Source organism: Centruroides vittatus, unplaced genomic scaffold (assembly GCF_030686945.1).
Source record: "Centruroides vittatus isolate TY-2023 unplaced genomic scaffold, ASM3068694v2 contig_979, whole genome shotgun sequence".
Taxonomy (NCBI): Eukaryota; Metazoa; Arthropoda; class Arachnida; order Scorpiones; family Buthidae; genus Centruroides; species Centruroides vittatus.
Genome location: NW_027122650.1, coordinates 162,020 through 179,071, shown reverse-complemented (window position 1 = coordinate 179,071; position 17,052 = coordinate 162,020). Strand labels below are relative to the sequence as shown.

Sequence of the window (17,052 nt, the reverse complement as noted above, 5' to 3'; positions counted from 1 at the left end):
GAAAATAATCAAATTTCAATATCACATAAAATATACCATGTGATCATAATTAAAATATCCCTTTTCAACACTGTCTAGAAAAATATTTAGCAGTTCAAATGCACCTTCAAAATCAGGTTGGACTGCTAATGGCTTTCTTCTGCAAAAAACAAAGAAGTCATCTTTGTTTTTTGCATTTCCACTTCATCAGACAGCAATACAAGATATGGAGCTAACTCATATTTTAAAAAGTTGTGAAGCTCTTCTCTAGATCTTTTTATGACACCGATCTTTTGAAACAACAATGGATCAATGAACACTGTCACATTGTGAACTTGAGAGCTTTTAGAGTGAAACAGACAGATATAAACAATTCTTGCATTCTTACTAAGCAGGAATTGTTCTTTTCACTTTCCAAATCTCAATGTGAATATTTAACCTAGAAATATTAGAGTCAGGTAAAAAAATATTCATGTTGAATTTCTGCAGAAACTATCACTCTACATTCTCTACAAAAATGATCATCAAAAAATTGATCAGGACCATTTTTGTAGAGAATTTTCTCATTTTCAAGTTTGTATATCACCTTCGTTGCCATGAAATAAATAGAAATTGAGATATTAACAAAAAAAAAAAAAAAAACAATTTTAAACCCCCATAAAACATGCACCTTTTAAGTACTGTAAAACATAGGTGTACAGCAGAATTCTGGAAACTTTTGATATAGTATAACTGAATAAAGCAATATAAAAATTCAGCTTACTTAAAATTTTTCTGCAGAAATGACCTTTTTTGTCTAAAGTGACTGGACTATTTGATTCAAGTGTCCTTATGATGGCTGTGGGAAGCAATTTTGAATTTTTAAGGTAAACAATGATTTGATAAATATCCAGGCAAATGGACGATTATCAAATTTGACTGATTCCTTTCTAAGGATTTCTGTTTCATATAGTAATGTATTATAATTCTCTCTGCATTTATTGCATTTCATATCCTTACATTTATTTGCATGATGTCCTGCATGCAGGCAGTTAAAGTATGATTAATTTTGTTTCTTGAATTTAGCCACTTGGATCATCATCCTTGAATTTGTCACACTGATATAATGAATGTGACTATGATTTGCAAAATATAAATGCAATAGATATTGAATAATGACTTGAAGCCAGGTGCTTCAATTCTTTAGTTTTGAGCAAAAGTAGTTGGATTTGCTTGGCACCACTGGCCTTGCTATGGAGCATGTGTTTTGTCTGCTGTGGCTCAAATTTGCCAATGTTGCCACATGTTTCTCAACAAATGAGTGAAACATTTTGAAAGTTAGTAACTTCCATTTCCAAACTTAGTGTAAACTGTCAAACTGTTTCTGAATTGAGTTTCCTTCACAAGTATACAAAAATAGTATAATTTCTGTGTCAAGACATTGAGTTGTAACAGCCAGTAATTTTCTTAAACCATTTGCTGACTCTTGACTCAAATAAGGCTAAACAAATCATTTGTCCAATGCTACTATAATTATTTTTGCCTCATTCTCATACCTGTAATAAAATATATGTGAAAACAACAATAAGATTGCTATTGTATATTTGAATCTAAATTCACGTATGCATATTCCCAATAGAAGCACTGTATTGTCAGCTTCCAGGGTGAAAATATTTGAATGGTGTAAAGCAGCCATTTATAGGTATTGGCACACGCACTTTACAGAGCACCAACCTCTGGCGGTTTAGCTGGTGGATGCTACACACCATAACGCTTCCAACGATTCTATCCCTTAGCCACTGGTAGGGAGCTATTTGACTAAGTGAATTGTTTTAAGACTTAAAAAGTAAAAAAATATTCAATGTTATTTTTATGTACATTTCTTTGCAAAGTTATATTTAATTATAATTCTATTGACAGATTTTCAGACATAAAATCTTTAGAATTTTTATCACTTTTAGATGTTAATAATTTTAAATATTATGAAAAACAATTTTCCCAAGCTTGTTTTAATTATTTAAATTAAGTAAATTTTATGAAAAATGTTTTGATTTATCTAAATTATGTAGTGAATCGCAATATTTATATTCGTGTCCAGATTGTATCGACAAGTAACTCTTAGACATAAAAAGTATTATAATTAATGACGATCCGAACAAAGATGTACTAAAAGAATTATATGATTTAATATCGTTAATTTTTACAGTACCAGTGAGCTAGTGATGACAATTTTTCCTCCGACCGAGTGTTCCTGGCCAATGTACGAATTTGATTCGTGGTTATTGAGCTCAGTTTTTCAACCACGAATCAAATTCATACATTGGGCAGGAACACTCGGTCGGAGGAAAAACTGTCGTTGCTAGCATTGCTTTCGATAGAAAAAGAGCTTTCAAATACTTTGATGGAGTCAATGACCAGCGACTTCTACGATAAAGTAATTAACAACTTTGCAGAAAAAAAATTGCTGAATAGAGATAGTTTATAAAAAATTAAAATTAAAAAAACAAGTTTTTCTATCATTGTTTGTATCATATCAATTTGTATTATGTATGTATTATTTGTATTTTAGAACTAAAATACATAAATTGTTTATTTTTGTCTAAGTATTTGTTTAAAAGTTTTATGGAAATGCGAAGTTCCAGATAGGTCTGAACCATCACAAAAGACGCAAAAAAATTGTTAATTTAGAGAAAAATTTATTAGTTTAGAAAAACATAGGAAAAAATCATTTGTAGTTGGACACCCATTGTTTATATCACACTGTGATGCAGAAATTATAGATTGCAGAAGGAAGTCATCTTATGATTGGTGGAAGATCAAATTCATTTTCAATTTTGACCTTTCTCGTGCTCCGGGCAGTGGTGTAGCTAGAGTTCTCTGGGCCCAGTGCAGAACCAGACTTGTGGGCTCCTGAAAAAACATTTTTTGGCAGGGGTGTTCTTATTCCATAATGGTAATTGGAAACGTACAAACAAAAACAAGTAATTGTTTCTGTAAATTTCAGCTTTTGAATTTATTTATTCCGTTTTGTGTGAGGTAAAACAAATTAGGTATTTTTTGTTTTGTTTACGTAAACGAACTAAAATATGTTTGTGTAGTGGTTTATATAGTGTATAACTAAATTAGGGTTGAGTTGCTGGTTTTCCTGTGTAATAGGGACCCCAGCAGCTTGAGCAGCCAAATGCCAAATTTTGCTTTGTTCTGATTGCTGTGAAAAATTTTTTGGGTCTTTTTTCTTGTGATTTTGTGGCCCCCATGGGCTTATCACTTTCCAGGGGCCCAGTGCAAACAGCACCTACCGCACCCCCTAGCTACGCTGGCTCCAGATAGGAGTCTCGTTATGCTTAGTAATGAGGGACCATTCACTCAGAAAGAGTGATTGAGGGAGAATGACCAATCAAAATGGATGAAAGAAAGAACAGAGATTGATATAATCCCCGACAATCAAGGACACTTCGCACTCGGTTAATGTTCCGAATAACCGAAACCCGTATGTCAATGCGCAAAAAGAAAAGCAGTTTCTTGTCTATTGTGTCAACCTGTAATCCATCCCACTTCAGACTTAGACTGTGTCCCCGACGCCAACAGATAAAGTCTCCCTGTGCCTTACAGACTTGTCAACACCACTGTCTTGGGGCCATCTTCAATTGACCATCAAAGAACCACATCGACGCCCAGGATGTCGGAACAGCTGATTGTCCTAAAGCAAACTATTTTGTACATAGTGTATGTTTATTTTATGTTAAAATAAACAGTTTTGTCAGATACTAGTCGTCTTTGTCTCTTCCGCCACCATGCACGTACGAATGGACCCTAGACCATCACTGACGCGCAATTAACTGATTGCCCCCGGAAGTCAGCTTCTTACAGAAACACAGCTTCCCTATCACCAAATGTAACGACACACCACTGTCATTCTCAAATCTATTGCAGATTAACCTCCATGCCTTCTTATAGTTGCCATCAGTAATTTGAATAGCCTGGATTAAAACGGCCACTTGACCCTTCCAAGATAATTTGAGGATTCTGTAGCCTTTGAGCATTAGAGACTCGTTGTTATGGATTGTCATGAGAAATAACTCTCTGAAATACAACCAATTGCAAAAATTGCCTGAGAATGAAGGTAAGTCAATTCTGGACAGTCTTACAGATGATGATTCTGCATTTGAATAAGTTGATGTGTTACAGTTAGGTTCATCGTTAGTTTGGTCTTTACCACTTTGGAAATTTTGAAAATCAAAATTTTTATCTTTGTGGATATTTTATCATACTCATTTTCACTGGCTTCTGTCTTGGCATCAGTTTGACACAGTACAATATATCTGTATTTAATTCATTTAGTTCATTCCATAATGCGTTAACTTGCTTGCAGTAAATTTCCAGTTCCTCAATATCATGTTCATTGTCATCACTTTTCAAACTCAAGATATTTGATAATTGAGTGGTCCTACCTTTTAAGACACCACTTCTTTTTGAGTACTTCCATTTATCTGGGTGTTTTGATAAAAGACACTCCAAACTGGAAGACAAAGAGAGGTTTTATTTAACAGACTATACAGCGTGAAAGCAGTAACAAAAGAGAAAGGGTAAGAAACACGTGGCAGTGTTGCCGGTGTGTAGACTACATAGCGCACCCTGGTGGTGGAACCCGACATAACAAAAAATTAAATATTTTTCTTTAACACTCCTCCTAAATTTTTACATTTTTGTTACACTCAGTACAAACAAGACACAAAGAAAAAAAACTAGGAGACAGGTCCAGAGTGCATAGGAGCGATTTCATTTAAATTTGCAGACTCCTATGCAATTTCTAAAGTACTCAAATTTAATCCGAGATAGTGGTTTTGTAAATATATCACCCAACTGTTCGTTGCTGTCTATGTGCTCTACCGTTATTTCTGTTCCTATCTTTTCCTTCACAAAATGGTATTTAACGTCAATATGTTTGGTTCGTTTAGAAGCTTTCTTATCATCTTTAGTAATCATGTGAATTGCACTGTTGTTGTCAACATACATTATTGTAGGTTCCTTACTTAGCATTTTTAGTTCTAATCCGAATTTTCTCATAAACAGCATTTCTCTAATAGCTTCGCTGGCAGAAACGTACTCTGCTTCAGCAGTGGATAATGCAACAGTTCTCTGTTTTCTGGAGTGCCACGATACTGCTCCTCCTGAATACATTAGTAAGTATCCTGATGTGGAATGTCTATCCTCCAAGTTTCCAGCAAAGTCTGCATCACTATAAAGAGCTAGTTTTTCATTGCCATTGTATAAGATTCCATAATCAGTAGTTCCTCTTAAGTATCTTAAAATTCTCTTAGCTTGAATCCAGTGATGGTGTTTTGGATTTTCTACATGTCTACTTAGGTAATTTACAGCAAACGTTATATCCGGTCTACTAATAGTGGACAAATATAGGAGGCCACCTATTAGTTCTCTGTATGGCATACCTTTAGCTTCCTTTGTGTCAGCTGTTTCATCCTTTGATTGTTCAATTGGAGTAAAGGTAGGGTTTGATTCATCCATATTGAACAAACTAAGTAGTTTTTCAATGTATTGGGACTGGCAGATAAAGATAGAACCGTTGGTGTGTTGTTCTATTTCCATTCCAAGATATCTGTTGACTTTTCCCCATGTTATCTCAAATTTTCTATTTAATTCTTCCATCAATTCTTTCATTGTTTTAAGGGTGTCACCAATCACTAATCCATCATCAACATATAGGACTACTACTACTTCAGGTTTCATATTCACAAATACACATGGATCTGATTCTGTAGCTATAAACTTCTTAGATTTAAGGAATTCCGAGAATTTTTCATTCCATTTTCTGGGGGCTTGTTTCAAGCCATATAGACTTTTCTTTAGCAAGTATACTTTGTTTGCTTGACTTGACTTAATAAATCCTTCAGGCTGTGTTATGTAGATTTCCTCCTCTAGGTCACCATGCAGAAAGGCGGTTTTCACATCAAATTGAAGTAGCTGTCGTTTTTCTTTTGCTGCAAAGGCCAATAAAAATCTGATTGAATCATATTGCGCTACAGGGGAGTAAGTTTCTGTGTAATCGATTCCTTGTTTTTGTTGAAATCCACGCACTACTAAGCGAGCTTTGTACTTCTCGACTGAGCCATCTTTCCTGTATTTAGTGCGAAATACCCATTTGGTTGTTAGAGATCTTTGACCTTCAGGGAGGTCTACTAAGATCCAAGTATTATTTTTATTTAAGGCATTTATTTCCTCTTCCATTGCCTTCTTCCACTTTGGTTGAGTTAAGGCTTCTGAAGCAGATATCTGTTCACAATCTGCAATCATTGCATGATGATCGTACCTTGATGGCAGTTTAATTTCATTCTTACTTCTTAAGTTGTACGTTTTGTTTTTTGTTTGACTTTCTCTATTTTCCTGTTCCGTTTCTTCACATGCTTCTTCTAAAGCTGATTCAGATTCTTCTTCTTCAGTATCGCTTTTAACAAAGATTGAGTTTTCTTCATTAAGATCTAGAGTTATGCTCTCTTCAGTTGGTATTTTATCTGACTGTGAATTTCCAGTTTGTTTTTCATCATTAAATTCCACATCACGAACGATCTGGACATCATCATCTTCGGGAAAGTAGATTCTGAAGCCTTTGGTGTTATATCCATAGCCCACAAACAAACCTTTTTTACTCTTAGCGTCCCACTTTAAACGCTTTTCCTTAGGTACATGGACATGTGCAGTCTCTCCAAACACATGTAATTGACTTATATCTATACTTTTGTTATACCATACTTCATATGGTGTTTTTCCTTCTATCATTCTTTCTTGTTGTCCTCTTTTCTTTTTCTTTTTGTAGTCTAGCTGGACACTGAGCTATGAAATGACCAATTTTATCACAAAAATGGCATGGAAATCTCTTATTGCTCGACCTGGCTTTGGTATTGTAGATTTTATGAGATGGAAGTGCAACATTGTCCAGTTTTTCTTTGTTGGAGTTATTCTCTGTGAGTCTACTCTCTTCAAGAAGCAGTCTGGATGTTAGATTGTGCAAAGTACATTCTTTTTCAACGACAGATTCCCAGGCAGTTACAAAGTGTGCATATTCAGGTGGCAGGGAAGAAATTATTTTAGTCATAAGCATGGTTTCAGAGATCTCATCATCTTGTGCCTTCAATTTTGCTACAATGTTCTCTAAATCAGAGATATGCGTTCCTAGTCCTTTGGCTTGAAATTCGTAGTCAAAGAATTCCTTTTGTAAAAGATACTTTCCGATAGATGATTTGGGTTCAAATAGACTAGTCAATTTCTTCCACATTTCAGATGCTGTTTTACAACTTATTAGATGGGACAAAACTCTGTCTTCTACAAGAGATACAATAACATCTTGCACTCTTTCGTCTAGTCTCAATCTTTCTTTGTCTGTCGGTGTTTCACGCAACACGTCTATCCATCCTTTGGACCGCATGTGAACTTCTACTCTAAACTTCCATAAGTTCCAGTTTTCAGCACCGTTCAGTTTAGCAGTAGTAAAATTATTACTTACAGATTCCATTTTCAGTAAGACAGCTTGATCAATATAGTTCAGATACTTAATTCTTCAATTAAAAATGACTTGTTCTGACGTAGCCTGGGCCCATAACCTGATAAAAGACACTCCAAACTGGAAGACAAAGAGAGGTTTTATTTAACAGACTATACAGCGTGAAAGCAGTAACAAAAGAGAAAGGGTAAGAAACACGTGGCAGTGTTGCCGGTGTGTAGACTACATAGCGCACCCTGGTGGTGGAACCCGACATAACAAAAAATTAAATATTTTTCTTTAACATGTTTACCAATAATTTCTGGTGAAGTTAATTCATTTTATGTCACAAGATTGCAATTTCCATAACAACACTATCTGCCTCGCTGGACCAAATTATGTAATGGCATATTATGCTTACAAATGACAATGTAGTCTCTTGAACCAAGGCTTCACTTTTACTATTTATTGGTAGAAACACAAAAAATCTTTACATTAAAAATACACACAAGGTCACTGACAGTCATGAGAATGACTGACCATCAATTCAGTACATTACTCCATAACCCACCATGGGGATGCTTTTCTTTCTTTACACATCAGTGTTGTTTCACAGCTACAACATAAAAGAGAAAAAGAAAATCCAATAATGTGGCTTTTAAATTCCCAAACCTGCAATCTCATTGAAACTATCACAATCCTCATGAAGTCTTAGAGGAACATTTTGGGAAACACTGTATTATGGCAATAGAAAACAATACTAGGATATTTATCAGCTTTCTACAGAAGGTTTCAAAATAAAAACTTTTAATAAGTTCTTAAAAATAAAGAATAATTAAAATAAATTTTAAATTTACTTACTTTTTGTTTGTGGAATTAATGGTGTATGAACTGTGATGTAATCAGCCATTGTCCACAAATCATTCAGATCATAGCTTTTAACTCCAAATTTTATACTTTCTTCAGGAGGTACTAATGGATCAAATCCAACAGTCTATAAAAAATGATGAGTATTTCATTTGCATAATCAATTTTGAGATAATATTTTACAAATGTAGAGACAAAAATTTAATCACAATTTTTCCCAAATATTTTAAATTATAATTTATATTATGAATAAGAAATTACTATTACTTTAAAAATTTTTTTTGAAATAAACTGTTAGATATATTATTAGAAATGAGAGTTGATAATATTTAGCTATTAAACAAAGCAGAAATGATTCAAATACAATTAACAAATGGATTGATCAAGGCATTTCAAAAAATTTCTTGAAATGTTTGCATCTTTCAATAAAATTCTTATCAAAAGCTTGGCCAGAAGTTCTCTACCAATAGGAAAAGTGACTTTGCTGAAATGCTCCATATGAAGATCTTAAATGAGAATTACCATAGTCTGCAAAAGATGGAGGAAGTAACAGGACAGGTATTTCTAGAAAGGCTATCATCAATATCATCTATCAACACAACAGTAAAACAGGAGAGAAACTTCGACAACCACATACTCTACAAAATTGGAATAAGAGAAGTATATTATGGAAAGTGAAGGCAATGAAAGATTAGACAAAAATCAGTTCATTAAGATTTCTTTCCTCTAGGAATCATTGTATCTAAATGTTTTCAACATATTGTCTGTTAGATTCAGCAAAAGGAGGGTTTTAGTTACTGTGAAATATTGAAGTAACTGCCTACAAGGCACATGACAGAGTATCTGGAACCTGCTTATCATCATTTTTCTGAGAATACAACTTTAGTTTAGTAGTTTTTTCAGATAATTTTCTCTTATATGAAAAACCACCCAAATTTGTTGTTATTGATTACCATTTTATCTATCTCTATTAATAAAAATATTGAATTCATTGGCTTTACATCAATGGCTTATTACATTACTTGTTACAAATAAATAAATAAATAATAGAATATAAGGATAAAGCATATAAGCTAACTTTTTGTAGAGGATATTAACAGCAAAGAATTTATATTCTCCATCATAGGACAAAATAGAAGAAAATAAATTAGAAAAAAGATTGAAACAAATTTTTATGTGGAATGAAAAGTGCAACATACCTAACTTTATATACCTTCTACATACTTATAGTTTTGATTTTATTTATTCCATATGAAATGAAACTGGTTGCCTCAAAGAGGAAGTTTCACACACAGGGATTATGAGTTAGGGATTACGAGTGATTGGTATCACTACATTTCAAGGGGTGTCATGGATTGGATAAAGAGGTAGTCATCTGAGGAGATTTTACTGAATCATAGAAAATATCTGGCATCTTTTAGAAGTACAGAGTACCAACATAAACAGAACAAAATTCTGAGGAACTAATTAATGCCATTAACTGGGCTGCTACTAATTTTAACAAAACTATGATTAACAATACATAATACTTTTTATTGCACAACTTTCTTTGAAGTTGCAATAGTTGATGGTCAAATGAACAGTCCACATATCTAATTAATAGCAAAATTTCAAAATGATGTTTTGCCTATTCAAGATTTAAATGCTTTTGTCCTATGGTGGAGAATATTAAATGTGATATACCATACTGTCTTATATAAAATGTTTTTCAGTTTTAGAATATCTATTAAGAAATTTTGTGAGCTCTATGTTAGAATCATTATAAATCGTGCATTAAAACAATTCCTAAAATAAATTTGTTTTGTGAAAGAAACATTCTTTGTTTTGGACTCTTTTACAATTATAAGATACTACAAACATGCAACTTCTCCTATCTTATGATAACTTCATCTCCATAGAGTAAACGTTTAAAATTGATCCTACTAACTGTATTCTCTCTTAGAGGAGTAGGTTTAGTAATAGTTTTTTGACCCATGGAACAAAAAATATCCAATTACATTACGGAATGTAATTAGATATTTTTTGTTCTATTCTTGTTCTATCTAGAATAGAATTTCTATTCTAGATATATTTTTTGTTCTAAGTATTAAGTAAGTAATATGTAATACATTTTTAACAGTGAAAATGAAAATTGGAGAAATATTAACATTTTTTTCCTGGCATCTTTAAAAGTGAACAGATATAAGAGGAATGCTCTACAGTGGCATAGTGAGGGGGGTGCAAGGTGGTGTGTCATGCACCGGGAGCCACTCTCAGAGGGGCACCCAAATGGTCTTCAAGACAAACTGTGTGTGTTTTGGAGGGGGAGGGGATGCCAATAGTGTCTGGCACCAGTTGTGTTCGCTACACCACTGATGTTCTAATGCCTGAAGATAGACTGCTAACCACATCATAGATATTAGCATTTTGCCAACTTCACGCACTGTTAAAAGAATATTACTTCATTAAATTAAGTATAATGGCTAGTTAAAGTATACTGTATTTTACAGACTACAAGATGCACTTTTTTCTTCGAAAAATTGCCTCCAAAATTCAGGTGTGTCTTATAGTCCATAAAATATGGTATTCTAAGAATGTTTTCTAAAAAGAATTTTGCAATATCTATTACTGTTAACAGAAAGGAAACTATATATAAATTAAATTCCATAATAAATTTAGACATGTAAATGAAATAGTTTATCATTGAAAGAAACAAGAATGGTTTTTGAATCAACATAATACAAGGTTTAAATAATAGATATAGAAATAGTGCTCCACTAGATATATAAATAATAGCTAGTTTTTATGTAATAAATAATATTTTCAGCACTGTTCCTTTAATATTAAACACTGTTGACATTAAAAATATTTTTCTTTAATCTAAATGACATGTTTGTTTATTTGAGTACATAACAAAAATTTAAATTCAGAAATTGAATTAATAACAGTTTTAATTAAAATGAAATAATTAAGCAATATTAAACTGTACTCTGTTTTGTGTCTTGAACACACCTATTTGAAAATGAGTTTTGTCCATTTGATATCACATTCCTTAGGTTGTTTTCCTCATGTAAAACAGGCTGTGGGCTACTACTTAAATTTATAATTAATTTTCAGATTTAGCTTTTAGAATTTAGTATTTAGTTAAATTCAAATTAAATCAACCATAGTCAATTACCTATTATAGTAAATAATTCTATATAAAAATTAACAAATTAAAAATAAAAGTTAACAAAAAAAAAAAAAAAAAATTGTTAAAAAATTCAATTACTAAATAAATATAACTTATTTTTCTCACTTTGAAATGTAATTTTAGAAATAATTACCTTCATTCCAAAAGCTTGCATTCTAGTTGCAACTTCTCTTCCTATTCTACCAAGACCTACAATTGCTAATGTTTTATTAAGTAATTCTTGTCCCATATATAATTTTCTATCCCATTTTCCATTCTTTAAAGATGCACATGCTTGAGGAAGATGTCTAGGAGAATAAAATAAATTTTTTAAAACATCTAAAAATGTGAATCAACCAGAGAATTAATAGTACAGTTAATTCACTTCAGAAAATTATAACACTAAATCCATACTAATTGGGAAATATATTTAGTACGAAAAATAATGATTTATTTGTAAAGGAAGATTTTACATAAAAAAATAATTAGAACTGACTTAATAATGGAGTCATACATTTCATAAAAACTACAAGAGGATAAACTGAAAAACACTATTAAATATAAATTTTTATTTCACCAGTCAGAATTTTTTCAGCTTACCCCTGTATCTCCCGATGATTTATTCCTGGCTACAGGACTGGTGTTAATCTGTTGTAATTGTACTTTAAGGCCTTGATACATTATTATAATGACTACATAAGAATAAACTAATGTGTATAATAGAAAAATTACAAAACTGATGAATAAATACAAAAACATTTTAAAGTCTTTTGTAAGGTCATTCACAACCATTGAAACACAATTAACAGTAATGAATCCAATCTTTCTTTAAAGGCTCTTCTATGTAAACACACATGTACCTGTTTAAGGAGAACAGCATCTAAAGAAAAGTTGTGTTGCAACAGTTCACTGGTGTTGTGTTCCAACAGTTGTGGTTAGATATGCAGAAGACTTTAAAATGTTATATTTGTATAAGAGGAAAAGAATGAGTGCACCAAAATTTCAATAGATAAAGCAAGAAAGATGTTTTTTAATATTACTTTAATGTTTGGATAATAAAGAAAAATACAATATAACTAATAAATTGCATGAACTTTCAGTAAAATAAATTTATCATCATCAGGCAATATGTAAAACATAATGAGAATTATTATGTTTTATTTATTGTCCAAACAAAATAACACTAAAAGGCAGTTTTCTAGTTTTATCCATTTGTAGAATATTTTACAATGAATATTATCTTTTACAAATGAAGTTCAATAAATATTAAAAATATTTGTTATGTGGAATGGAGCTAAACTGAGATTTAAGCAAATAAAACCTAGTTAATTACGTATTAAATAAATATGGAAAAATTTCTTGGAGTTATCAAAACATCAGATAATTATCACCAAGGCAAGGTCAAGAGAATGTAAATATGAACTAAAAAGTGTTCTTACATCATTAATTTTGTGCAACTCACCTAGATAATGTAATTATCATTGCACAAGTTAATTCAGCAGCACTTATAGCATTTCCTCCAGGAGCACTATTAAATAAATATCAAAGAAAAAATATTATAATAAATGTATAATTTTTTAATATATTATTTTTTAAAAAAATTTTAATTTAATACATATTGCATAATAGACAAAATATTTAATAAAAAGTAAGATTAAATCTTGTTAATCCATTTTTAATCTTACTTTTTAATTTAATGTAATTCACCAAACGATTTCCATATTTTAAATTGAGCTAATTTAATTATTTGGCTTATTATTAAAACATCAGGCTTTGAGATGTCAATATATATAATGTAATTCAAATGAATCATCTAATTTTGTGTTAATTAATCAAACTTGTTATTTTATAGAAAAGTTTTTCTTGATTGTATCATTCTGACAAAGCAAAACATAACTGAAAAAAATATATATCTTAAAAATTTAGATAACTCTTGATAGTTTGTGAAGGAGAATTATTACAATATTTTAATAGATTGAATATTGGACATACTTGTAGTTGTGTAAACAGTGATTAGTTAAAGAAATAAAAGCAGACATATCTATATACTTTTCCTTTCCAATCTTCTTTAATTTTCTGAATCTCTAATTATTGTAATTTCATTTCTTTTTTTAAGGTAATTTTACTCCTTATTTGTGTCAATATTATTCTAATCATAAGAATTTGTTTACTCAAATCATATAAAATAAAATTACTACTTTAAAAGTACATTTAATTTTTAAATTATTATATTATTTTGTTTTTCTCAATTTATTTTATTTATGGAATTATTAAAATTAACTTACTTAATCACTAAAACCCCATTTCTGGTAGCTGCATTACAGTCAATATTATCAACTCCAGTTCCAGCTCTTCCAACAACTTTCAATCGGTCGGTGCCTTCGATCACTTCAGCAGTTACTTTTGTGGCAGAACGAACAACTAAACCATCATAATTCTGTAAATAATTTACAATATATAAATTTAATAATGCAATTTTATGTTTGAGAAATACTTAATAAACTGTAAAAGAAACAGCAGATATAAATAATTCAAAAGTTATGATTGAAACATTAATAAAATTATTAATTACATGCAGGTATTTCTAAATATATTTTATTCATTTTAAAATACATTATATAATTACATTTTGTACAATTTATAAACTAATTTTAATGGTTTTTGCATACTTTAATTTCATTGGTCATATTAAAAGTATTATCATCTCTCTTGATTTAAATGTAAGTACTGTTTATCAAATTTATATTTGTTAATTTATAATTAAAATATTGTTATTGAATTCATAATAAGTTTGCAATGTTACATTTTTTCAATATTCATATCTACAAGATGATATTGGTCTAATTTAGGCAAATAGCATTCCTTATATATTAAGGTGACCAGATTTTAACGCTGTTCACCAATGTTAAAATCTGGTCACCTTAATATGAAGGATAAAATACTGGTTCCATTTGACAGTATGTGAAAAGCAGACAATATGCCCTAGGAGTTTCTGAAAAAAAGTTATTTTGGATCAATTTATCTTACACTTGTCGAACAGATATTAATAAACAGCTTGTCCGATGCTTATTAATATTTCAATAAACTTCAAAACATCAGATCAGGAATATTTTAATTTCTTTGAGAATATTATTCAATTTTTCATATAAAATTTTTCAAATCTTAAATATTTTCAAACAGGTGACAGAAAAAGAGATTTAATTCATTTTTCAATGAAATATTGATATAAAATGAATTTCTTACTTTACCATGCTTTTGACATAAAACAATATATATATAATCCATAAATATAGGATGATTCAAAAGTGATGGATGAAACTTTATTGATCAATTATTCAATTTATAGTAAAAAATTTTAATATATTCCTATCTGGTTTTCAAAGTTATCAGTGCTACAGAGAATAGTCTTTATTTCATATCAATTTATTATTTCAACATTAACTAGTATAAATCACCATAATTCATTATTAGTTTAGAAACAGACTACATTTAGTTAACTAACACTTTAAAAAAAATTTAATTTATGAGAGATGCTCAAAGTGATTGCCCTCACTTCTGTACAAGCTTTACATCTACAGATAATAGAAGCATATATGTTATGATACTGTTTGACAAAACTAAAGTGAAGTTCGTAGCAAGTTGATATGTCATTCCGCGAACAGAAAACACAAAATACCAATCAATTATACATGTATAATACAGATTGATTTTATTTTGCTTGTCGAACTGGTTCTTGTTACATAGATCCCAACCTACAGGCGATATAAGGTTCTTTTACACATACAATAATTGGACTTCTCGAATGGATAAAAATCAGGTATTTGAGTCGCGACAAAGTTGTACGTGAGGAGACTTAGATATAAGACTTAACCTACTTACAAACTATAAGAAGAAAAGATAGATAGATAATTAGGAACAGAACAAGAGGAAGATGGAAATAACCAGGAATGCTTGCCACATGGTCTTGGATAGGTTGAGGCTTTTCGTTAATTGTCCAAGTTCTACCATCTTAAGCTTATCCTCTGCTTCAGCTTATTATGCATCTCTGGGATTTTTATCTTCTCAACTTCTCACTTTTTATTCTTTAACACGGGAACATTGATTTCATCCACAAGAATGTCTAGCCTCCAATCTTTTTGTTTGCAACTCGGAACTCACTTCAGATCAACCTCTCTCGCCAAAATTTGCCTTCCAACCCCTTCTCCCGTGCTTGCTAATCCCTTTGGTCTCCTTACTTCTTTTGTTTCAGGACGTTACTTTCCCAAAATGGCAATCCCACCCGAGGGAAAAAAGGGATTAAAGAAGGAATTCCTCAAATAGTAAAGACAAAGGGACAAAGAAAATCTAAAATAAAATAAAAATATTAATTTAACTATACAATTATATGGCCAACAGCCATACTAACATCTTTCCAAACAATGTGACAGCACCCAATTTATTTGTTTTGTTGTTTTCAGTAACTCGACTTAAAACTACAAATGATTTGAAATAAAGCTTTTTTCTGTAACTCTGGTTATCTTGAGAATTTTATTCTCAAGATAACCAGAGTTACAGAACAGGGGTGTATTAACATTTTTTTGTTACTACTTAGCAGCACATTTGGTTTGTATGACCAAAAGATTGAAATGACTCAAGTCCTCAAACAACATATGGCAAGATATTCTGATCCAAAGTTTTCTTTATTTCCATTCTGGTTAAGCCAGACACATCCAAAAAATAATAATGCAATAATATACCACTCTAGTAGAAACTTCCACTGTCTCAGATTCCCACAATAGGAGTGCAGTTGGAAGAATCTATTGCTCAACAGAAGTGTAAAAAGTAGACGAGTAGCTCATTTAGCAACATATGCCTCATAAGGAAACTCTTTTCCCCTGCTCCGCCACAAGGCACTACAGGGTTCTAGAGACTATGCCTTAATCATGGGCCTTGGTCTCTTACCCAAAGGTAGTCACTGACTCTTTTCTTTTTAGTTGGGGTGTCGAAGACATCTCCTGGGCTGCCATCTGTCCTCTTAGCCCCAACTCACTAACTTGGCATAACTTTTATGTTTGTGCAGTTTACACCGCATTTAGAAATTTGCTCTGTCGTATGTGTAATTATGCGGCCTACGCCGCACTTATGGGTTTGCACAGCCAATTTAGGATAAATCCAAGCACTACATAGGGTACCCCTCCCTACAAGAAGGAGGCACCCTGCTCAATGCGTCCATTGGGCTCATAGATCAAATAGATCTGAGACTTTAACCATCAAATCCTTTAGTTTCAATAAGTTTCCTTTACTTGCTGCTAGCGTTTGAAGTACTTGTTCAGGCGGCTTGGACCAGTCGACTTGGCTGGCCCCTCGGCGGAAATCCTCTGTAAGAGGACAGTCAAGTACGTAGTGTCTCGCGTCGCCGCGAGGACACCCACAGGAGCAGCAACCATCTCCTTGTCCAAGAATGGACTTGAAGTGGGGAAACCTCCCGTGTCCGGTCAGTATCTGCGTAAGCAACCTACAACAACTCACTGGGGTAAGGCCAACATCAGGCACGAAGGTGTGGGTCAACCTACCCACCATACTTAGAGTCCAGCTCTCTTGC

The 17,052-nt window shown here is 31.9% G+C and overlaps 1 protein-coding gene across 1 annotated transcript in view; it reads right to left on the bottom strand.

Annotated features, from left to right (window-relative positions):
• Nucleotides 1-17,052, bottom strand: part of LOC136985819 (D-3-phosphoglycerate dehydrogenase-like) — a 34,984-nt gene that overhangs the window by 11,052 nt on the left and 6,880 nt on the right. Inside the window, exons 2-5 of the mRNA XM_067283180.1 lie at nucleotides 13,757-13,908; nucleotides 12,934-12,999; nucleotides 11,626-11,779; nucleotides 8,315-8,447 (exon numbers count right to left, since the gene is read on the bottom strand). Of these exons, the coding sequence (XP_067139281.1) occupies nucleotides 8,315-8,447; nucleotides 11,626-11,779; nucleotides 12,934-12,999; nucleotides 13,757-13,908 (505 nt within the window). The remainder of the gene's footprint in view (nucleotides 1-8,314; nucleotides 8,448-11,625; nucleotides 11,780-12,933; nucleotides 13,000-13,756; nucleotides 13,909-17,052) is intronic.